At 40.4% G+C, this 24,795-nt stretch overlaps 1 protein-coding gene across 6 annotated transcripts in view; it reads right to left on the reverse strand.

The window, feature by feature from the left end:
- The window catches only part of EML1 (EMAP like 1), a 204,084-nt gene that overhangs the window by 84,399 nt on the left and 94,890 nt on the right, over positions 1–24,795 (reverse strand). For 5 of the 6 annotated variants that reach the window (XM_033191355.1, XM_033191358.1, XM_033191356.1 and 2 more), the window contains exon 2: positions 7,138–7,320. In XM_033191355.1, coding sequence (XP_033047246.1) covers positions 7,138–7,320 — 183 coding nt within the window. Of the gene's footprint in view, positions 1–7,137; positions 7,321–19,730; positions 19,828–24,795 lie in introns of those variants that run through there. The other variant, XM_033191357.1, reaches the window with a different exon arrangement.

Consider the following 24,795-nt stretch of genomic DNA (forward strand, 5'->3'; position numbering starts at 1 on the left):
ACCAACATCCAGCAAAATCACAGGTGCACCTCTGACCCAGCACCCCTATCTCTAGGCACCTGTCCTAAATATACTGGCAAAAATACAAAATGCCCTACGCACATGGCCAATCACTGCAGCACAATTTGCAAAACCAAAGCCTGTCGCAGGGACTGGCTGAATACACCATGGCATCTCCTTGCAAGGGAGCACCGTGCAGCTGTAAAAGGAATGAGGAGGCTGGGTGCGGTGACTCATGCCTATAATCCTAGCACTTTGGGAGGCCGAGGAGGGTAGATCACTTGAGGTCGGGAGTTCACGACCAGCCTGACCAACATGGAGAAACCCCGTCTCCACTAAAAATACAAAAATTAGCTGGGCGTGGAGGCGCATGCCTGTAATCCCAGCTACTCGGGAGGCTGAGGCAGGAGAACCGCTTGAACCCGGGAGGCGGAGGTTGCGGTGAGCCGAGATCGCGCCACTGCACTCCAGCCTGGTCAACAACAGCAAAAACTCTGTCTAAAAAAAAAAAAAAAAAAAAAAGGGAATGAGGAGAAGCTCTAGACACTGCAAAGGAATGCCTTGTAGGCCACACTGCTCAGTAAAAAGAACAAGGTTCAGAACAAGACAGCATGCTACTTTGTATCTACTGGCCAGAAATCTGAAGCCCTACAACTCTGTCCCTTACTGCATCACTTTAAAAAAGTTTCGAAATTATCAAAAGGCACATGAATCAAGGTAAATGGGGCTGTCCATCATACCACGTGTTTTCATTTGAATTCTTAGGCATGGATCTAGGAGTGCAAGAATCCTGTAACATTAAAAATTCAATGTAATAGAAATATAAATGGGGGAAAAGACATTAATGAACTGATTTCATAGTCATGTATTAACAACCGAAATGCTCATTGACTGATAAATGGATAAACAAAAGGTTGCATCCAGTGGAATATTATTTGACAATGAAAAGGAATGATGTATGCTCGAACATGGGTGAACCTTGAAAACAATTATGCTAAGTGGGAGAAGACAGTGGCAAAAGACCACATATTGTATGACTTCATTTCCAGAAAACGTCCAAGGTGTCAAATCTATGGAGACGTGATGTAGACTAGTGGTTGCCAGGGGCTGGGGGGAGGGAGCAACTGGAAACGACTGCTCATCGGCGAGGGGTTTCTTTTTGGGTGATAAAAATTTTCTAAAATTAGACAGTGGTGATGGTTTTAAAACTTATACTAAAAATCAATGAATCATACATTTTAAAAGAGTCAATTTTATGGTATGTGAATTATATTTCAATAAAACTGCTATAAAAAGTCATTCATGGACAATTAGGGAAATCTGCTGACTTGCTATTAAATGATATAAGAAATTATTAGTTTTTAAGTGTAATAATGGTATTATTATAGACTTTATTTTTATTTTTGCTTTTTTTTTTTTGAGACAGGGTCTTGTCCTGTTACCCAGGCTGACGTGAGTAGTGTGACTTTGGCTCACTGCAGCCTCCACCTCCTGGGCTCAAGTGATCCTCCTGCCTCAGCCACCAGCATAGCTGGGGCTACAGGTTTGCGCCATTACACAAGGCTAATCTTGGTATTTTTTGTAGAAATGGGGTTTCACCATGTTGCCCAGGCTAGTGTCTAACTCGTGGGCTCAAGTGATCCACCCGCCTCAGCCTCCCAAAGTGCTGGGATTACAGGCATGAGCCACCACACCCAGCCATTATGGACTTTAGAAGAGAGTCAATATCTTAGAAATACATACTGACATATTTACGTATCATATGATAAAATGATATAGTGTCTTAGATTTGCTTTAAAATAATCCAGTATGGGTTGAGGGGGTAGTAGGAGAGGGTCGTAATAACTGACCACATATTGATAAATGAGAATGGCAGGTAAAAGGTACTCTTCTTTCTACCTTTGTACACATTTGAGAATATTTTCATAATACACAATTTGAAACGTCTTTTTTAATCTCTGAAAAACTACAAACACCTACTAAACCCTGTTCTATAAATCACTACAGAATACCCATCTAAACTGGAGAGGGCAGCTAACGAAAAAACAAAAGAAACTATAGTATGTTCTATCTAAAACAGCAAGAGAGAAAAGATGTTTTTCTGTAAATTGCCAATTTGTAAGGAGAAAGTGCAGTCAACAAGAGAAAAAGCAAAAGTCATTTGCTCCTTAATTTTGGTTAACTAGGATACAGAACTAAGTTAATTATTCACTAATGCCATCGACTGCCAAGAGCTTAAAAATTTTGTCAGTTGCACCTACCTAATAAAACTTGTGAAGAGACCGTAACATAATATTTCACACAATGATGTGCTGAATATGATCTACTGTATTTGGCATACTTTGCAAATCAAATTAAACCTTGAAAAAAGATTTTCAAATTATATTCATGTTTTAAATATTTGGTTTAATGTGAATAATGCTAACTTATGGAATATTGCTAGAGGCATGCACAGTGAGGCAATGCAGATGGCAGAAAGAACACGTCAGCCGGGCCTTGGGGTCCAGTCCCAGATTTGGCCCTTGTGTAGCCTGACAAATCACTAAACCTCCCAGAGGCTTCATTCTCATCTATAAAATGGGCACAACGACACTTGCCTCACTGAAACGTGGAGGGGTAAAATGAGCTAATACAGCCAAAATGTCTGCTGCAAAGTCCAGCCCTTGGTCAATCAATACCTGGTACCTATGAGTAGTATTCTGAATATCAGTGTTAAGTGCCAGTGTAGCACAGGCTTCTCACAGCTAAAAATCTGTAGTTGGCTTTTGACAGTGGTTGCAGAGGTTATGTTCTGAGGCTAGAGGGTTTCGATGTCTTGGAATGGCAGGACTGACTTGCTTATTAACCTCTCCAACAGAAGCCTTCTGGTTATATTTAGTAATTCTCTGATCCATTAATTAATGAAGCCAATAATTATTATAATTCTTTGATCTTCTAATTCATAGATCCACTATTGATATAACCGATTTTAAAAGTTGCAAAGGAATATTAAAGTATTTCATATTAAAGTACTTTAAAAGGGAAGCTGCCTAACTAGTCTGAACAGACAAGCAAAATTTCAAATGGGAAATATGAGCTACTCACTGGGTAATGCATAACAAAACAGACGATCCCAGATACATGGCACAACTATATTTTCATCTACATTTTACATTTTAAAAATCCCTGTGCTAACATGAAAATTAGCTGTATGTGTATACAATGGATTGCTTGAACTACAAACGACTCCCTGTCTTCTCGAAAACACGTGAGTGAACCCCTGGCCTCCTAACATTTGCCATGAGCCCTGCTGTTGACCTCAGATTCAACGGAAAGAAAGAAGTGATTTTTTAGAACACAAAGTCCTTCTGCTTATTAAGAAATACACACCACAGAACATTTAGAAACTAACTAAAAGTATTTAAAAATTCATAATCCTATTACTCAGGAAAAAACCCGTGAATTACTTTTGCTATACAGTACTTCATTCCAGTCTTCTTTGCATAAGTTTTGTCTATTTAGTTGAAACGATACAGTATATACAGTTTTATAGCCTGCATTTGACTCTGTAATGCATAAGCATTTTCCCTCTTGTACCAGTAACACAAACATTTTTAAAGACCACACAGCATTTAATCATATGGAGGCACCATCATCTTCTGGCCATGCCCCTACTGCTTGTTGCTCCCTTATTGTTTCCCATCCACTTTTTCTCCAGTGTGCACAGTGCTGCAATGAATTCCCTTATTCATCCATCATTTGTCTGTACTTACACTCACAATAGCAATATCTAAGGGGTCTGTTCACTATATTCTGCTGCCAGAGTATTGCCCCACTCCAACTGCAACTCCGAAAAACTCTTAAAAAATATCAAAGGAAAAGGAGAAAACAGAGTCTGGGGAGCTCACAGAGACTGAGGAAATCCTGAGACCCAAGGCAGTATTCTCAAGGGAAAGAAGACCTGGGTAACTGGGGCAAGCAGGCCAACAGCAGGGACAGGAGAATAAGTGACAGCTCCCTCTCTACAGAATACCTATCCACAGGCCCAGCACATTACAGTGGGCCACAATCTCTCCCCATTTCAGGAAGCCTTGACCTTAGTTGTTAGTGAATTATTTCCATGAACCTGCAGTTCTCATTGTTATACTAATCAAGGCATATGAAGAATGATACAGTTAGTCAAAGCTTAGAGGTCATGATAACATTCTTCAGAGAAGTGGAGTATTATTGTGGAAAGGAATCAGAATGATTATCTATGGCCCCACAGGTACTACTGAGGCCAGTGACTGTTGACTGCAGCCTAAAAACTAGGCAGAGGCTATGGCAGCAGAAAGACATGCACTCTTCCCGCACAGGCTTTGAGCAGGACCCCCAGAGAGTACCCGCCTGCTTCTTGGTGGCACAGCCATCCCCAGCACTCGGCAGACAGCAAAAGCTGTACACCCAAACCTCAACATACTGAGTCAGCCCTGAGCATTAAAAAACTAACTCTGGGGGAGAAAATCACTTGATATTTAAAAATAAGAATGTAGGTCAGATGCAGTGGCTCACGCCTGTAATCTCAGTACTTTGGGAAGCCAAGGCAGGCGGATCACCTAAGGTCAAGAGTTCAAGACCAGCCTGGCCAACATGGTGAAACCCTGTGTCTACTAAAAATACAAAAAAATTAGCTGGGTGTGGTGGTGTGTGCCTGTAGTCCCAGCTACTCGGGAAGCTGAGGCTGGAGAATCGCTTGAACTCAGGAGGCGGAGGTTGCAGAGAACCAATATCACACCACTGCACTCCAGCTTGGGCAACAGAGCAAGAACCTGTCTAAGAAATAAAAATAAGAATGTCATGTGTCCAGGCTACTTCAAGTCTATATGAGGATGGCAGGTCAAAATATTATGAAGTGATAATTGTGTGGCCACTTAAAACCAAAGGGGATTTGCCTAAAATCCATCCCGCCTAAAAGATGCCCCATTCCAACCACGACTACACAGAGCCAGCTCTAAAGACAGAGAGGTATGGGCACCAGTTCCCAAGTGCCCACATGGCAGCTCCCTCAAAGATGAGCACAGCCAGGGCAGCTGCTGCAGGCACACCCCTCCTGCAGGCACACCCCTCCCATGGGCACAGCCCTCCCACAGGCACGCCCCTCCTGCCCCTGTTTCCACTGTCCTCTAATTAGCTGCACAGAAAGTAGGGAGCCCAAGGTCCCTCCATTCACGGATGCAGCCCACTCACCTGCTTTCTTGTGAATCGTTTTTTCTAATTCTTGGTGTGACCTTCTGGCAACTAAGCTTTGATTTACTTTCAGTTAGGAAAAGAATGTTTATAAAGAAATATCAGACGACTACGAAAAAATTTATTTTTCTGTGCAGTTATGAAATTCAAATGTCATTCTTAATCAAGAAAATAAAACTCTTGGGCACGCCCTGTTATTTTCTTCCCGTAGTTTTCTAAAAATAAGGAAGTTTCAGAAGTCTGAAGTTTTATATAAAGCAGCACCTTCAAATGTACCCTTCAGACACAGCAGTCATCAGATTTATTTGTGGAAAGCTGGGTAGGTCAAGAATACTTAGAATAATGCGGTTTATATTTAAAATACCTGAATCACTTTGTAACTCAGAAGGAAAAAAGGTTACTTAAAATGATTATTCAAAATGCAGACATCAGCCCAACAGGTGTAGCCATCTCACACGGAGCTGGTGATAACTACCTGGGACGACAAAGAAACTGATTTCTTCCCACAAATGTGTGGAAATGCAGCCAAGTACTTGAGAAAAAAACTCAAAGACGCAACCTTAGACAGTTCTCCCTCCTGACTCCAAGGAAAATACACATTAACTGTGAAATAATTTGTTAAATTGAAATAACAATGAAAGGTAGTCCTTCTGTTGTTTTTGTTTTGAGATGGGGTCTTGCTCTGTCGACCAGCTGGAATGCAGTGGTGCTCTCTGCAGCCCTGGCCTCCTGGGCTCAAGCAACCTCCTACCTCAGCCTCCTGAGTAGCTGGGACCACAGGCACTTGCTACCACACCCAGCTAACTTTTAAATCTTTTGTAGGGATGAGGTCTCACTATGTTGCCTAGATGGGTCTTGAACTCCTGGGCTCAAGTGATCCAACCGCCTCAGCCTTCCAAAGTGCTGGGATTACAGGCATGTGCCACTGTGCCTAGCCAATGAAAAGTATTTTTAAAGGAACATCTAAATGTTGTAATCTCAAAAAACGTTTTTGCCAAAGGCATCTCACAGCCAAGAAGAATTCTCTTTTCTACAGTTAGTCACGAGGAAGAGTGATTCTGGCTAAAGATGAACCATGCGTGAGTTCACGCAGACACAAGGGAGCCAGCTAGCAGGACAGAAATTGTCATGAGGCCTTTTAGTTCCAAAATTGTCTAATTGTCTAATTCCATTATCTTCTAAGAAGATAATGACAGAATTATTTAACACAAATATTGCTTCTTAATATCTCATTCCCAAGAGCCACAGGGACATGAAATGATGACTTAAATTTGTGAGAAATCTACCAAGGACAGAGCTCTATAGCAGGTGATGTCCCTGTGGACAGCAGAGGAGATTCAAAAGGAACAGAGGGCTTTGCATGGGAGTGGCTTGCTCTGCAGCTAGAAGAGGGGAAAAGCTAGTGATAACATAGGATTCTGAGTTTCTGAAAGGAAGGCCCGCCACCTCTGCACCCCCAGTGCTTGGCTCAGAGCTTTGAATGTGGCATATGATCGAGTGCTGCTGTGCTGAACTGAATTATAGTATAAGTTACGTACATATAAAGAAATGAGAGTTTTCAAAAACAAGCTAGGTAGAACAACCTCCAAAAGCAGCCCAAAGGACCGTAGTTCTTTCTGCAAGCTCTCTCCATCCCAGAGAATCTTGATAAAAAACTGTTCTCAGTGGTTCATTTGGACTGTTCCTTCCTTGACTCAACAAGCATTTAATGATCACCTACAAATGTACATCACTGGGCTATACAATTCACCAACAAAAAGCCCCAAAATACTATCATACTTCATGTGATTATGTTGACAGTGCTAAGATAGTTTTCTTGTTATTCTAAGTTTTGATTCTCTGTCAATATTAAAGAGCACAATGTGTTTGCTAGAGCAAGATTCTACCTTGAGACCAATTCTACTAAAGTTCCTGTGTCACTCAAATGCCCACCTTTGGTAGGTCCTTTCCTGTTAAGCACGGCCTGCTGTTCCTCAGTAATGTTCAGCCGCCGAACCACATCAGCTAGAGCTGATTTGAGCAGCTGGATGTCGTCTTCTTGCATCTGGACTCTCTGCTCCAGTGAAGCAATGCGGTCTGTCACCTCCATGCTACTTGCAGCAGAAGCGCTGTCATCTAAACCAAAGAAAGGATCAAGTGAGTTTCAAGTGTTCCCCGGAAATCAGATCAATAAACATACTCTATCTAGCACATTGTTTTAAGCCCATTGTTTTAACATAATGACACTTACGGACTAAAGATACTGCTCTTGCGCAGAAATCGTGAAATCTTTAGCTGTGTGTAACTACAGCTCTTCATTCTACAATGGTCTTTTCATTCTCTACATTTGCGCTCTTCATTTTAAAGTGTGATTTTAATTGTCATTATACTTTTCTACATGCAGGCCAACTTGTTTTCAGCAATATCGGAGAACCTTAGCAGTGGGAAGTCTACTTCAACTTCCCACATATGGCAGAAACCCAGTCTGCATGGTCTTCTAGCTTCTGCTCCAATTATGTTAACTGACAGGTAGGTCATACAATCACAAGGCCACCCTATCCATTGGTCAAGACTCTGAAGGATAAAGCAATATGAGTTTGGCAAGCGACCCTTACAATTATGGTAATCATATTTTCTGACATAGAATCATAATTCCCAGCTCCTTATCAGGGTCTGTAAACCTCTCCATGATCTTCTTTCCTCTCCAATCTCATTTTACATCATTCTTCCCTTCACTTACTGTGCTCTCCAACCAGAGAACCCAGAGAACACTTTGGGAGGCTGAGGTGGGCAAGCTGCTTGAGCTCAAGAGTTTGAAAGCAGTCTAGGCAACATGACAAAACTCTGCCTCTACAAAATACCAAAAAAAAAAAAAAAAAAAATTAGTCAGGTGTGGTGGTTATGTACCTGTAGTACCAGCTACTCAGGAGACTGAGGTGGGACAGTTTCTTGGGGCCCAAGAGGTCAAGGCTGCAGTGAGCTGAGATGGTGCCACTGCACTCCAGCCTGGGTGACACAGCAAGACCCTGGGTGACAGGGTCGCCCAGGCCAGACTGCAGTGGTGCAAAAACAAAACAAACAAATGGCCAAAATAGCGCAAATTTAATGAACAGAAATATACAATTACAGGCCCGGTGCAGTGGCTCACGTCTGTAATCCCAACACTTTGGGAGGCCAAGGCAAATGGATCACCTGAGGTCAGGTGTTCAAGACCAGTCTGGCCAACATGGTAAAACCCCATCTCTACTAAAAATTCAAAAATTAGCTGGGTACGCCTATAGTACCAGCTACTTGGGAGGCTCAGGTGGGAGTATCACTTGAACCAATGAGCCAAGACTGTACCACTGCACTCTAGCCTGGGCAACAGAGCAAGACTCTGTCTCAAAAAAAAAAAAAAAAAAATATATATATACACACACACACACACACACACACACAATTACAAAATACTAATCAAAGACTAAGCAAAATAAACACAAAACAGCTCACCTCAAGGCACATTATAGTCAAACTGTTGAAAACCAAAGATAAAGAACAAACACCAAAAGCAGCAAGAGAAAAATGACATATTAAATACAAGAGAACGGCAGTCTGATTAACAGCTGACTTATCATAAACTACGGAGACCAGAAGAGAGCGGAACTACATCTCTAAAGTATGGAGTGAGAAAAAACTAAATCCAGAATTTTACATCCAGCAAAATATCTTCCAAGAAAGCAAGTAAAATAAAGACATTTTCAGAGGAACAAAACCAGAAAGAATTAATCACCAAAAGACCTGCACTGCAAGAAATGCTAATAAAAGTTCTTCAGGCTAAAGAGAAATTGTATAAGATACAAACTCAGACCCTAAGAAAAAAATGAAGAGCACTGGAAATGATAAATACCTGAATCAGTTCAAAGACTCATTTTTTTTCCTTTTTCCATTTTCCTTTTATGTTATCATGAAACCTTAAATTTTTTTTTTTTGGACAGGGTCTTACTCCATTGCCCAGGCTTGAGTACAGTGGTGTGATCACAGTCACTGCAGCCTCCATCTTCTATGCTCAGGTGATCCTCCCACCTCAACCTTTTGAGGATCTGGGACTACAGGCGCACCCCACCATAATCGGCTAATTTTAAAATTTTTTATAGAGGCAGGGTCTCACTGTGTTGCCCAGGCTGGTCTTGAACCCCTGGTCTCAAGTGATCCTGCTTCGTCCCCACAAAGTGCTGGGATTATAGGTGTTAGCCACTGCACCCAGCCTTGAACTTACAAACTTCTAAAGACAGAAATTAAAATATTGTCTTTAAGGGTTTATAATGTATTTTTATGTAATACATATGAGTACCATAACATAAAAGATGGGGTAAATATGGACCTACAAGTTGCAGGATTTCAATATTTTATATGAAGTACACATCATTATATGTGGATTTTACTGATTTTAATTGACAAAAATTGTATATATTGTATACAACATGTTTTAAAATACACATATACATTGTGGAATGGCTAAACTGAGCTAACACATGTACTACTTCACATACTTATTTTTGTGGTGAGAACACTTAAAATCTACTCTCTTAGCAGTTCTCAAGAATACGTACATGTTATTAACTATAGTCATAATGTTGTACAATAGATCTCATGTAAGCAGTTATTGTTAACTGTAAGGGGTTAGTATTAACCGTAGTGGAAAAGTCACAGATGTTTATTGTAATCCCTCATAAATGACTAAAGAATAATGCAAAGGAGTGTAGCTAAAAAGCCAACAGAAAATTTAAAATGAAATTCTGTATTCAAATAATTCAAAAGAAGGAAGGAAAAGAGTAACAGAGGTACAAAAAAGAAAGACAAGTAAAAAATAAAATGCTAAACCCAAACCTAGTATAGCAATAATTATATTACATGTTACATTAAACCAGTAATTTCATTAAACATACCAATTAAAAGGCAAAAGAAGTCAGAATACATTTTTTTTTAAAAAAAGCAAAACCCAACTATGTGCTGTCTCCAAGAGATACACTTTTACTTTTTAAAAATCTTTTAAAATTTATTATTATTATACTTTACATTCTAGGGTACACGTGCACAATGTGCAGGTTTGCTACATATGTATACACGTGCCATGTTGGTGTGCTGCACCCATCAACTTGTCATTTACATTAGGTATATCTCCCAATTCCATCCCTTCCCCTCCCTCAGCCCCATGACAGGCCCCAGTGTGCGATGCTCCCCACCCTGTGTCCAAGTGTTCTCATTGTTCAGTTCCCACCTGTGAGTGAGAACATGCAGTTTGATTTTCTGTCCTTGCGATAGTTTGCTCAGAATGATGGTTTCTAGCTTCATCCATGTCCCCACAAAGGACATGAACTCATCCTTTTTTATGGCTGCACAGTATTCCATGGTGTATATTTGCCACATTTTCTTAATCCAGTCTATCACTGATGGACATCTGGGGTGGTTCGAAGTCTTTGCTGTTGTGAATAGTGCCACAGTAAACATATGTGTGCATGTGTCTTTAATAGCAGCATGATTTATAATCCTTTGGGTATATACCCAGTAATGGGATGGCTGGGTCAAATGATAATTCTAGTTTCAGATCCTTGAGGAATTGCCACACTGTCTTCCACAATGGTTGAACTAGTTTACAGTCCACCAACAGTGTAAAAGTGTTCCTATTTCTCCACATCCTCTCCAGCACCTGTTGTTTCCTGACTTTTTAATGATTGCCATTCTAACTGGTGTGAGATGGTATCTCATTGTGGTTTTGATTTGCATTAAGAGATACATTTTAAATACAAAGATACAGATAGGTTGAAAGTATATGAATGGAAAAAATATATACCATGGAAACAATAAGCATAAAAAGGCTGGATGTAATATCAGATAAAATAGATGTCAAATAAAATGTACTACCAGAAATAAAAAGGGCCATTTCATAATGAAAAAAAGGTCAATTATCAGAAAAACACAACAATCATAAACATATGTGCCTAATAGAGCTTTAAAATATATGAAGCAAAACTGACAGAATTAAAATTGGAAACATACAATTCTATAATTTTTCCCAAAGATTTTAATGTCCCTCTCTCAGCAACTGATAGAACAACTAATTTAAAAAATCAGTAAAAGCTTTGGCAGCATAGCAAGATCTCATCTCTATAAAAAATTTAAGGCCAGGCGCAGCTGCTCAAGCCTGTAATCCCAGCACTTTGGGAGGCTGAGGTGGGCAGATCACGAGGTTAGGAGATTGAGACCATCCTGGCTAACATGGTGAAACCCTGTCTCTACCAAAACTACAAAAAATTAGCCAGGTATGGTGGTGGGTGCCTGTAGTCCCAGCTACTCAGGAGGCTGAGGCAGGAGAATGGCATGAACCTGGGAGGTGGAGCTTGCAGTGAGCCGAGATCACGCCACTGCACTCCAGCCTGGGCCACAGAGCAAGACTCTGTCTCAAAAAAAAAAAAAAAAAAAAAAAAAAAAACTAGCTGGGCATGGTGGCACATGCCTGTAGTCCCAGCTATTTGGGAGGCTTATAGATGGGAGGATCATTGAGCCCAGGAGATCAAGGCTACAGTGAACTATGACCATGCCACTGCACTCTAGCCTTGAAAACAGAATGAGATTCTATCTTAAAACAAACAAACAGGCTAGGTGCAGTGGCTCACGCCTGTAATCCCAGCACTTTGGGAGGCTGAGATGGGCGGATCACGAGGTCAGGAGATCGAGACCATCCTGGCTAACACGGTGAAACCCCGTCTCTACTAAAAATACAACAATTAGCCGGGCACGGTGGCGGGCACCTGTAGTCCCAGCTACATGGGAGGCTGAGGCAGGAGAATGGCATGAACCCAGGAGGCGGAGCTTGCAGTGAGTGGAGATCGCACCACTGCACTCCAGCCTGGGCGACAGAGCGAGACTCCATCTCAAAGACAAAACAAAACAAAACAAAAAAACAAAAAACCAGTACAGACACAGAATGTTTGAACAACACTATAAACCATGTTGACTTAATTGATAGGTAGAGAAAACTGTAGCTAACTATGGCACTGCATATGGTACATTTTCAGGACACATCATATTCTGGGTCATTAAACAGATCTGGATAAATTTAAAGATTGAAAAAGTATGTTCTCTGACTACAATGATATTGTTAGAAATCAATTACAAATATTTGGAAATGAAGCAATACATTTCTAAATAATCATTGGATCAAAGAAGATACCAGGAAAATTAGAAAATATTTTAATCAAATGATAATGAAAATGCAACATAGCAAAATACATGGAATGCAGCTAAAGCAGGGCTTTGAGGAAAACTAATAGCTTTAAAACCACTGTTTTAGAAAAGGAGAATCTTGTTATCTGAAAAGGTCAACAAAATGTAAGCTCCAGAAAGCAGGAATCTTTTCTGTTGGTTGACTACTCTGCCGCTCAACCTAACACACAGTGGGAACTAAATAAATATTTGGTAAATTAATGAATAATCGGGTAAATGAGTGTCTCTTTTGAAGTATGCATTAAATTAGTTGTTAGGGATAAAAGATGATTGGCTCACACAGCTATCCTTAAGAAGCTCTCTGTCTAGTGGAGAAGACACATGCCTACAAATTCCTAAAATAATTTGATAAGTTATATAAATATACAAAGTGATAAGTGAACAAAGAAAATATTAGTTGTATTTGGAAAAATGGGATCAAGCAGGGGTTGGCCTTGAAGAGTAAAAATATTCACCAGGGCCAGGCGTGGTGGCTCACGCCTGTACTCCCAGCACTTTAGGAGGCCAAGGCAGATGGATCACCTGAGGTCAGGAGTTTAAGACCAGCCTGGCCAACAAGGCAAAACCCCATCTCTACTAAAAATATAAAAATTAGCCGGGCGTGGTGGCACACACCTGTAGTCCCAGCTACTCAGGAGGCTAAGGCAGGAGAATCGCTTGAACCTGGGAGGCGGAGGTTGCAGTGAGCCGAGATCGTGCCATTGCACTCCAGCCTGGGTGACAGAGCAAGACTCTGTATCAAAAAAAAAAAAAAAAAAAAAATTCACCAGGTGAAAAAGAATGGCATTCCAAGCAAAGGAAATAAACAATTTAAACAAAAATGCAGAAATATGAAAACATATGGAATAGTCAGATAATAGTAAGTGGCCTCTGACATTGAAATCTGTCACCTTGTAACTTCTGCTTCCTGGATAAATAATTCTGTCTTGCCCTTAAATTCAGACTCTGTTAATTTTCTAAGTAACAGATAATTGTTTCACACATAGAAATAGTTTTCAAGTGTGTCTATGGCACTTCTGACAGAGAATAACAGATATCTATTAACCAAGAGAGCCACTAAGCTCTTTAAAAAAAATAATGTATAGGTCTTTTTAAACCTATGTCTTAAGCATATCTCTTTAAAGAAATAAAACTATAAAGCAAGAACAACTTGTAAACATCCTTTTCTCACGCTCCTCCTCTCCTAGATCTAAATATACTATTCTTTATGCTCCCAATGTAGGACCATACTGTTTGTTAGGAGTACTGGTGGGGATGTGTGCGTGTCCTCTTTTTCTGTTTCTCTCTGTTGAATGAGAAATATAAAGAACTTTACAAACTCAGCAGTGAGAAAACAACCCAATTTTAAAAATAGGCAAGGGGAAAAAATGGGCAAAAGACTTAAATAGGCCACCAAAGAGGTTATACAGGTAACAAGCAGGCGCAGGAAAAGACGTTCAACATCATTAGTCATGATGGAAATGCAAATTAAAACTACAATGAGATATCCCTACACATCTATTAGGACGGTTAAAAGTAAAAATGCTGACAAAACCGAGTGCGGAGAGAACTTGGAGCAAATGAAGCGCACTCTTCCCCACTGCCGGTGAGCACATAACATGACATGGCCACCCTGGAAAACAGTTCCGCAGTTTCTTATAAACACATATTTCCCATATGACCTAGCAATTCTGAAGTATTTGCTCTAGAAAAATAAACACATATTCATACAAAAACCGGTACGCCAAGGTTTATGGTGGCTCTGTTCAGACTTGACAGAAACTAGAGACAACTCAAAGGCCCTTCAACTGATGAATGGAGAAACTGTGGTGCACTCATACAATGGAATATACTCAGTAATAAAATGGGATGAATGACTGACACACAAAACAACTCGCGTGGGTCTCAAAGGCACTATACTGAATGAAGACAGCCCGTCTCAAAAGGTTACGTGCTGTATGATTCCATCTATATTACATTCTCCAAAAACAAAACTGTAATGAAGGAGAATGGATCAGTGGTTGCCAAATGTTGGGTTGGGGACACTGCAAAAGGGAATTTGGAGGTAACTGGAATGTTCTATATCCTTACTGGTGGTTGATACATTAAACTATACTGTGTTAAAATACATAGAATTATCTCAAAAACGACAGTTTTTATCGAATGTTAACATATAAAATAAAGTAATTTTATGAGTTCAAGTAAGATAAGGTCCACCCATTGGTTTTGCCAATTTAGAAGTTATTTTTGCTTGTTGAGATTGGTTGCTATTATACTATGAGAGCTCAGCAGAGAAATATTTCAATGAAAACTAAGCACTTGTTGCTCAAGGGAAAGAGACTGTCCTTAATTGCTATATAACTTCTTGTGAATGGAGAGTAGTTCTGTGGAATTTCTCCATTTGTCCTTTGACTTTGGATAGGAGGGAAAGAAAATCTCACTTCATAATGTCAAGCCACTGGGAGAGAGAAGTGGGGAAGATAAGAAGGTATTTTATATCTGTCTTCCCTCTGAAGAGTAATTAAACAGTTCTGTGAAATCCTCTGACGTGAATAAAAGGAGGAAGGGTCAGGTTCGGTGTAACAACCACTGTGTAGGATGCTGGGTTAACACACACCTACCTGGGAAGGTCTCTGGCCTCAGGAGGAAGGCATGGAGAGTTCTACTAAGGTAGGAGAAGACATTCCAGAGCTAAGTCAGTGTTGACAGTGCTAGCAGAAAAGGCATAGACTTTAGTCTTTAAGAGCATGGACTATGGAGTCAAGCTACCTGTATCTGGGTTCAAATCCCAGCTCTGCTACTTACTAGCTACATGACCTAGGACAAATTACTTAATCTCTATCTGCCTCTATGTATAAAACAGAGACAACAAGAATATTTCACAGGGTTACTACAATATTAAATGAGTTGACACATGTAGAGTACTTAGAATACATTTTTGCATATAGTGTATGTATAAATAAATGGAAGCTGTGATTAAGGTGTTGTCAGTATTGTTGTTGTTGTTGTTTCCTATAAAAATTACCAAAATAAATCCAAGTTTAACAAAAGTCCTATGTGCTGTCTCAACAGTTATGCAAATTGGTACTGAATAATTAATTAGAAATTAATGTTTAATTAATAATATTTGCTTTTTAAGTCGTGAAAGAATCTGTACATAGAACCACGCATTTATGTTTTTCTTTAGCGATAGTGTCTCACTCTGCTGCCCAGGCTGGAGTGCAGTGGTGCGATTATAGCTCACTAGAGCCTTGACCTGGGCTCAAACAAGTCTCCTATCTCAGCCTGCTGAGTAGCTGGAACTACAGATGCACACTGCCACATCTAGGTGATTTTAAACTTTTTATAGAGATGGGGTCTCATTGTGTTGCACAGGCTGGTCTTGAACTCCTAGTTTCCAGTGATTATCCTGCCTCAGCCACTCCAAGTGCTGGGATTACACAGGCATGAGCCACCACACCCGGCTGTGTGGTGAACTGTGCGTTTCTATGACATGTTTGGGTTGTTTGTGTAGACAGCAGCTTCTAGAGAAGGCACACACTCTCACTGCTGGGACTCAAGCACATTTATTGTGGCTGCCAGCACAGGATTGAGGAGGAAAAAGGTGGTCTCTGTAGTATAACCTTGCATTTTCAAATCAGTATTATAAAACAACATGCAGAGTAAGACAAGACTGGCCTGCTCCCTGCACTCAAAAACTTTAGCATCACTGTGGTCTCAGTGGCTTTAATAAAACTGCATAAATCAGAATATTTAAATTATATTGCTGAATTTATACAGGAAAAAGTTTAATTTTAATATTTTATTTTATTTTATTTTATTTTTTTTGAGGCGGAGTCTCGCTCTGTCGCCCGGACTGGAGTGCAGTGGCCAGATCTCAGCTCACTGCAAGCTCCGCCTCCTGGGTTTACGCCATTCTCCTGCCTCAGCCTCCCGAGTAGCTGGGACTACAGGCGCCCACCACCTCGCCCGGCTAGTTTTTGTATTTTTAGTAGAGACGGGGTTTCACCGTATTAGCCAGGATGGTCTCGATCTCCTGACCTCGTGATCCGCCCGTCTCGGCCTCCCAAAGTGCTGGGATTACAGGCTTGAGCCACCGCGCCCGGCCAATTTTAATATTTTAATAGAAACCCCCACCACCTCAATATTTGCCTTCAGATACAAATGGTTAAAAGCGGAAACGTCAGATCTGCTCAGGAGAGCCCTCATGTGTGAGATTTGCTCAAGTTTTCCCCATGACATAATCCTAGTGCTGTTCAGATCCTGCCAAAATCACTGCTTTAACCTGTAATGGATTTTCTTCCTTCTGTTTCTGCAGGTAATTAATCTGAAGAATATGACTGGGAGACTTCTTGGCAGCAGCCTTAGCTGTCTGAGGTTCTTAACCTTGTGTACAGAAAAGACCAGTGTTGTTCAGATGACTTTACACTTCAATTAAGCTGGGGGAAAAACTGATTAGCATAATGAAAAACAAAGCCTAAAGCTTGCTTTAACCAACACAAACCATTTGAACCTCCAAACATTTCACAGGATTCCATAGCACAAGATGTGAAATTTCATCTGAATTTCACCAAAGAAAACCTCAGGTTGGGAATGCAGCACCAATAAAACCTTAATAACTTATTTATTTTAAAGTCATTTTTGTTCCTATACCTCTCAAATCTATTAAAACAGTGTCAATAATTGAGCTTCAGCTTTTTTTTCCCACAAGTTTTTACATTCTTGTCTATTATCACTTTATTGTGTTAGAGGGAGGTTTGAAGAAGACAATATTCTCTAAACTTTTACCTCTTGGGTTTTCTAAAACTTCTGTGTGAACTGGAGCTCCGGCTGGGCTGGGCACCTGCTCCTTTCCTGATCTGTTTACATATGGCAGTGTGTAACTGTGTCTATGGGGCAGTATCCCTATCTCAGTAGCAGGGAACGATCTCCCAGGTTGCGATCCCGTGGCACACACTGGCTCTTTGGGCACAGGGTAGACAAGATTCAATCGGAGGGAAAACTGAACCTCCAGTGGTGCAAGGCATTGATAATAAGTTGTTAAGGTTTTATTGGTGCTGCATTCCCAACCTGAGGTTTTCTTTGATGAAATTCAGATGTCTTAGCTGGCCAACCACTCTGAAAGCCACTCTGCAGCCTCTGCCAACGGCCCTTCTCAGGGCTACACGTTCCAACTTCGTGGCATTTTGTCAAGGGCCAAACACTGTTGAGACTAGCCTACTAAGGGTTACCGATACTGCCCTGTCCGGGTCCTGGGGCTTTAAAGGCACAACAGAGAGAGCACTGATTTGGGATTCAAATTGAGCAGTAGCCAATTCCTAGATCTGTCCCCTATCAGCTATGTGACCTAATACCACCTGCCTTCTGACGTTCCTGCAAAGATCAATGTTAATGTGTACGAAACTTCTAATACTCTGATGGCATACAGACACTCAACACAAACGGTACTTTAGCCTTACTAGAATCCACTGTTATGAATATTCCTGTTTTGTTTATGAGAGCAAAAAGCAAACATCAATCTTTAGTGAAATCAATGATTAACAATAATTATTGAACAAATTCTGCAAATACTGTGCAGTTCTCTCTCTGCAGCACCTCTGGCCAAGGTGAGAAAATGTGATGTTAGCCTTAAGATAAGGCAGGTTTGATGCCACATGAGCCCTCTCACTTGGCAGCACATGACCAGAGGCAAAAGGACAGGCCAAGTGTTACCTCCTACAGCCTCCAGCTCCAATTTGATTCTCATGAGAACCCAGTCAAGCACCGGCTTCTTTCTGAGTTTCAAGGGATGTCACGGGTCTGGACAGCCCCTATATCACCCTCGGTTTCAGAAGCAAAAAGAAGACCTTGTAGCTCTGCTTTTACCATAGGTCCTCATGTAGCTATTTTTGGATCTGACTTTGAAGTTTAATTACTTTTTTTCTTACTGTAAAAAGCAGCACAAAAGGGTCTCCGGTAACATGATGTGTATTATTCTATTAAAAGGTGAGAGAAGCGTGCTTTTTTCTCCATTCATGTGATTATCTCACTATCTAGGGTTAAAAACAAGCTCGACTCTGTAAATCTTCCGGTAATACTAAGACATTGTTATCTGAGTGATATTCCCGGAGGTTAAAGGGGCCTAGTAATTTTAAAAGGTTAACTTAGAATCTGTTCCCTTTATCTTGAGATGTTCCTACTTTCTTTTCTTTAATTATTCAAAATAATGATAGCACCAAACAACAACAGCCATCCTTGATTCACCAGCCGCTGTGTGTCGGGGTCTAAGCTTTGCAGTGCAGTGTCCCCACGCCCAGTGTCCCCATGCCACACAGTGCCCTCCCATGGAGGTGCCGTCCTCATGCCACCGGTGAAGTAGGAGAACCTGAGTTTCTGGTCCACCTTGCCTAAGGTTGCACGGCTAGAATGTGGCCAGCCGAGGGTGAGCTGTGAGCCGAGGGTGAGCTGTGAGTCTAAGCTCTTTTCACCATATGAGTTCTCCATCCAAATGACAGGTATTAATTCCAGTGAGATTTCCGTGGTACTAAGTAAAACACACATAGAATTTTTACATCATTTTGCCTTTTCCAAATGCTATTTAGAAAAAAAATCTTATCAGATTTAGTAGTTTAAAACCAATCATTTAAACAATAACAAATAATAACTCTTTGCTCAATAATTTGCAGAGAAACATCTCACATAAAGCAGACTTTCCATATTATATGTTGTTCACAGAATAGTTATACTCTATGGTCATATTCGGAGTCATTCTATTAGTATCCAATAGCAAAAGAAACATACAAGCAATCAGTACAGAGAAGCAATGAACTGTCATTGCTCTGTCACCTGCAGGCCTGGATTTCGGCTTTGCTGTCAGATTCGCAGCCCTGTGTACCACTCCTGGCTAGGCTCCAGCTTTATTTCTGTTCTCAGACTCCCAGTTCTCCTTGGATCATCTGGGTCAGTTAGGAACCCTGCGTCCTGCTCACCCCCAAGCTGGACCCGCCACAAGAGCTCTGGCTCTGACATTCATCATTTCATAGAAAATGACAAGCATCGATCCCATCTCAAAATAAACCTGTCTCAAATGAAGCTCATGAACTAATGTTCACGTAATTGAATCTTAAAGAGCTCTACAACAGCCCTTGCCTGATATAAAAATGTTGTCATCGAACATTGATTAAAAGAACTTCAGCAGAGCCTCTTGAACCTGGAAAGAAACGGTATAAAGATCTTTTACAAGCCTTAGGTTGGATAATGGTGGTGATGGAGATTAGAAAAAACACTCAAGATCACCCTAAATGGCAACATGTGACTGTGTTTACCTTGGATGACATGGAGTTTAAAGGAAACAAACTTCCAGTTTAATTGGGTACAATGATATTCAGCATCCTTCTGGGGCAGACCTAGTGCCAGGCAATGCAGCTAACCCTGCGATCTTCCCAATCCAAGGGCACTCAATCTAGCAAGAAGAGATTGGCCAATAAACAACCATAATAGAAATGCAGGAACACAGACGAGAGATCACATCAACAGCCCCCACCCTGCCCCAAGTATTACATGCCAGAATCACAAGCCTGCCAAAAAGCAGTATGAGGACTAGACAGATAAAGATCAAAACACAGGTGAGTATAGAACATAACTTCAGGCCAGTTACTAGGTTTCAATTAACGAACTGTAATTGAAAACAGAAGAGGAAAAATAAGAATAATCATCTGTAGAAAGACTGGCCATGAAATTCTCTAGTTGAGTATTTAGGGAATTTGTTAATTACCTTATCTTGACCTATCCTGGACTCTCATTTCATTTTGCCTAACCATAGTTATCAAGTCAACAAGGACTTCCCGTGGAGTCCTGGAGACTTTGAAATCTTTGGAATGTTTACTAAATGCTACAAACATGCATGCACACACGCGCGCACACGCGCACACACGCACTCCCCAACCTTTGCAGAAATGCTGTTGTTTCTGTCAGAAACTAAAAGACCTGGGCACTTTTAAGATTGTTGACATCTTTCCCCTACTCCACCTTACAGTTTTAAAGCGAACAAGAGATCCTGCAGCTGAGCAGAAAATAAACTCCTGATAATGTGTAAAGCACTATGCTTTAAAACTTGGCCTCTTGCTATGAGGTGCAGTAGCTGCACCTCACCAAGGGCAAGGGTGGCTCACCCAGGCTCTGGGATAGCTTGGATGGGAGAAAGAAAAAAAAAAAATTACACCTTTTTAACAATGATCCTGGCAAGGCACACGAAGTTGCCAAATCTTAACCATGAAAGGAAAGATTAAAATTATGCAGATGGGGAAGGGGAGTGAAGACAAAATAATGAGCATTAGAGTAAAACTTGAAAAAGATCTAAAACTGTCAGTCTAAATTTTATTTTACATGGAGAATATTGCAACTTTCACTTGTTACATCTGTCATACATTCTAGATAAGATATCCTCACTTTATAAGCTGACTTAACAAGAGGTATCTAAAAAGGTAGCTTTAACGATTTTTCATTTTATACCATGGTTTCAAAGTCTTTCGGCAAAAAGAATAAAATAAAAGCTATTATTATCTAAATTTTTTCTACTAACTTAGTACAATTTTTTTTTCTATTTAAAGTATTATATGGTTACATCATCCAAAAAATTAGTTGTCTTCCTGACTTAATAATTTGAATAGTTTCAGACAATATTCCCCTGCATAAGAGCTTGTCCTTTAATAGTTGAGATAAAAATTACAAAAGTACAGTGTAGCCAGGCATGGTGGCTTATGCCTGTAATCCCAGCACTTTGGAAGGTTGAGGTGGGAGAGCTGCTTCAGCCCAGGAGTTCAAGACCAGCCAGGGCAACATAGTGAGACCTCATCTCTACAAAAAATTTTAAAAATTAGCCAGGCATGATGGTTCATGCCTGTAGTCCCAGCTACTTCGGAGGCTGAGGTGGTAAGATTGCTTGAGCTGGGGAGGTTGAGGCTGCAGTGAGCTGTGATTGCACCACTGCTCTCCAGCCTGGGCGACAGAGTCAGCCTCTCTCAAAAACAATAAAACAACAACAAAACCAAAAGAAAAGCACAGTTCAAATGGTTTAAAATCACCAGTGGAGCCAAAGCCAGATACCTAGTTTTCCAAGAAAAAACTTTCTAAAACAGGGTGGTGGTATTGCTTCAGTACAAAACAATAGATCCGTTCAGCTATGGAAGATACTAAAATCCCCAGGTTTTTATTGTAGAACTTGTCTTTTCGGTTCCTATCAAAAGATGGAGCTACAACGGTTTAAGGTTAGAATCTACAGGAAAGTTTGAGTTCTAACCTCCCATCCACATTCCTTGTTACTGGAAAACATTTTTTTAATCCTTTTTGACGTTCTATAGCTACTTCTTAAAAAGTGCCATCAACTTCTGCTTCCAGCCAAGATGGAGTAACTGTGATTAGATTACCATCCTACCTGAAACAGCTAAAAGAACAGACAAAATCTATTAAACATCAGCTTTCAAACACCTGGACACCAGACAATGAGGAGGAGTGATCAATGAAAGATGGTAAACAAAAGAAGTGAATCCTAGGACTAGCCCAGCAGATAGTCTGGAGAGTTTCCAGGATGTGAGGCAGGGAGGGAACCCAGGTAAAGCCTGAGTCTCCCTAAGTGGCTGAGACACATGGCTAGAAGTCCAGGACAGCCAAGACTATTGGGGTTTGCAGAGAAAGCAATGGAGAAGAGAGCATTGCAAAGAGAAAAAACTTTAGAGATCTGGAAATAATACCCCCCCACACACACTCTGCCCTCGAGTCTTCTGGTGAGTATTTATCAGCATTTACATATGAGGAAATTACCCAAGACTGAAAAAAAAAAAAAAAATCATCCAAAAAAAAAAAAAAATTAGAACAATTACCAGAGCTCACCTCAAGCTAGAAACAGTCCCTGATGCCCTGACACCATCAGACAGAGTGGAAAAACCTCACACTCCACAGCCTCATGGAAGGAGAGAACTCAGAGGATGTTGCCCAAGACTAAACCCTACTCTGGTCCGCCTACCAAACCTAAGAGCAAGACCCAAAAGGATCCAAATGTCTCCAGGTAACCACCCGCAGTACAAAGCTCCAAATATTTATGGGAATTCAAAATATCCAGCACCCAACAAGGCAAAATTCACAATGTCTGACCTCCATGAAAAAACAACTGGACATTTAAAGATGCACAAAAATATGGCCCAAAATAAAAAAAAGAATCAACCAAGCAAAACTAACCCAGAAATAACACAGACAATAGGATTAGTAGACAAGAACAATTAAATAGTTATTATGACTAGACTATATACATTTGACATCACACTGTAAGTCCTAGCTAGTGCAATAAATCAAGAAAAGGAAGTAAAAGGTATACAGACTGGGAAGGAAGAAACAGAACTGTTTGCAGATGATATAAATGTCTATGTAGAAAATCCCAAAGAATTGACCAAAAAAAACCTCTTACAACACTGTTACATGATACAAGGTTAACACAAAAAAGTCAACTACTTTCCTACAAACCAGCAATGAACAATTGGAATTTGAAATTTAAAACACAATGGCATTAATAGTAGCAGAAATGAAATAGGTGCATATAAATCTAACAAAATATTCACAGGATTTATATGTAGAAAACTAAAAAATAATAATAATAAAAGAAATTAAAGAAGTTCTAAAGAAATGGAGAGATATTCCATGTTCATGGATTAGCAAACTCATTACTGTTATGACGTCAATTCTTCTCAATTTGATCTACAGATTCAATGCACTCCCAATCATAATCCCAGCAAGCTATTTTATAAATATCAACAAAGTGAACTTAAAGTTTATATGCAAAGGCAAAAGACCCAGAATAGCCAACACAAAACTGAAGAAAAGTAAAAAGCTGGAGAACTGACACTACCTGACTTTAAGACTTACGAAGCTATAGTAATTAAGACATCATGTAGTTGGTGAAAGAACAGACACACAGATCAACGGAACACAGAGTCCAGAAACAGACCCACACAATACAGTCAACTAGTCTTTGACAAATGAGCAAAGGCAATTAAACAGAGAAAGGATAGTATTTTCAGCAAATGGTGTTGGAAGTATTAAATGTCCACACGCAAAATAATGAATCTAGACACAAACCTTATACCTTTCACAAATACTAACTCAAATTAGATAGGAAAATTAGAAAGTATTTCTAACTGAATGAACATAAAAACACAGCATATCAAAATTGGTGAGAGGTCGCTTAGAAAGAAATTTATGTCACCCAATATCAAGATTAGAAAAGAAGAAATGAGAAGGAAGTAGGGGTAGGCAGATGGGGAAGGAATGATTTCAGCATCCACTTAAGAAAACCAAACCTTCAGGAACCCAAAGTATGCAGGAAAAAAGGAAGCAATATATATTTGAGCAAAAATCAATGAAACAGGAAAAACACTGGAGAAAACTGATGGAACGAAAAGCTAGTTCATTGAGAAAATAAATAGGCCAGGTGCGGTGGCTCAAGCCTGTAATCCCAGCACTTTGGGAGGCCGAGACGGGCGGATCACGAGGTCAGGAGATCGAGACCATACTGGCTAACCCGGTGAAACCCCGTCTCTACTAAAAAATACAAAAAACTAGCCGGGCGAGGTGGCGGGTGCCTGTAGTCCCAGCTACTCGGGAGGCTGAGGCAGGAGAATGGCGGAAACCCGGGAGGCGGAGCTTGCAGTGAGCAGAGATCCGGCCACTGCACTCCTGCCTGGGCGACAGAGCAAGACCCCGTCTCAAAAAAAAAAATAAATAAATAAATAAAATTTGCAAACCTATAGCCAAATTGATCAAGGAAAAAAAAAGAGAAAGGACATAAAATATCAGTATCAGAAATAAGAGAACTGACATTCCTACAGATCGATAGATATTGAAAGGATAAAAAAATTTTTAAAAACTTCATGCCAATAAATTCAATAACAGATAAAATATACACATTCTTGAAAGAAAAAAAAGCACCAAAGCTCATGCAAGAAGAAACAGATCTAAAGAGTCTTATTAAAGAAATAGAATTTGTAGTTAAAAACCTTTCCACAGGCTGGGCACGGTGGCTCACACCTGTAATCCCAGCACTTTGGGAGGCCGAGGCAGGCGAATTGCTTGAGCTCAGGAGTTTGAGACTGGCCTGGGTAACAAATAAAAACCACATCTCTACAAAAAAAAAAAAATTGGCTGGGGGGGGTGGTGCACATCTCTAGTCCCAGCTACTAGGGAGGCTGAGGTGGGAGGATTGCTTGAAGCCAGGAGGTAGAGGTTGCAGTGAGCCAAGATCACTCCACTGCACTCCAGCCTGGGCATCAGAGTCACACCCTTTCTCAAAACAAAAAAACAAAAACAAAGTATTTCCACAAATCACTGATAACCTCACTGGTG

This window comes from Trachypithecus francoisi, unplaced genomic scaffold, assembly GCF_009764315.1.
Source record: "Trachypithecus francoisi isolate TF-2019V2 unplaced genomic scaffold, Tfra_2.0 Lachesis_group3, whole genome shotgun sequence".
NCBI lineage: Eukaryota > Metazoa > Chordata > Mammalia > Primates > Cercopithecidae > Trachypithecus > Trachypithecus francoisi.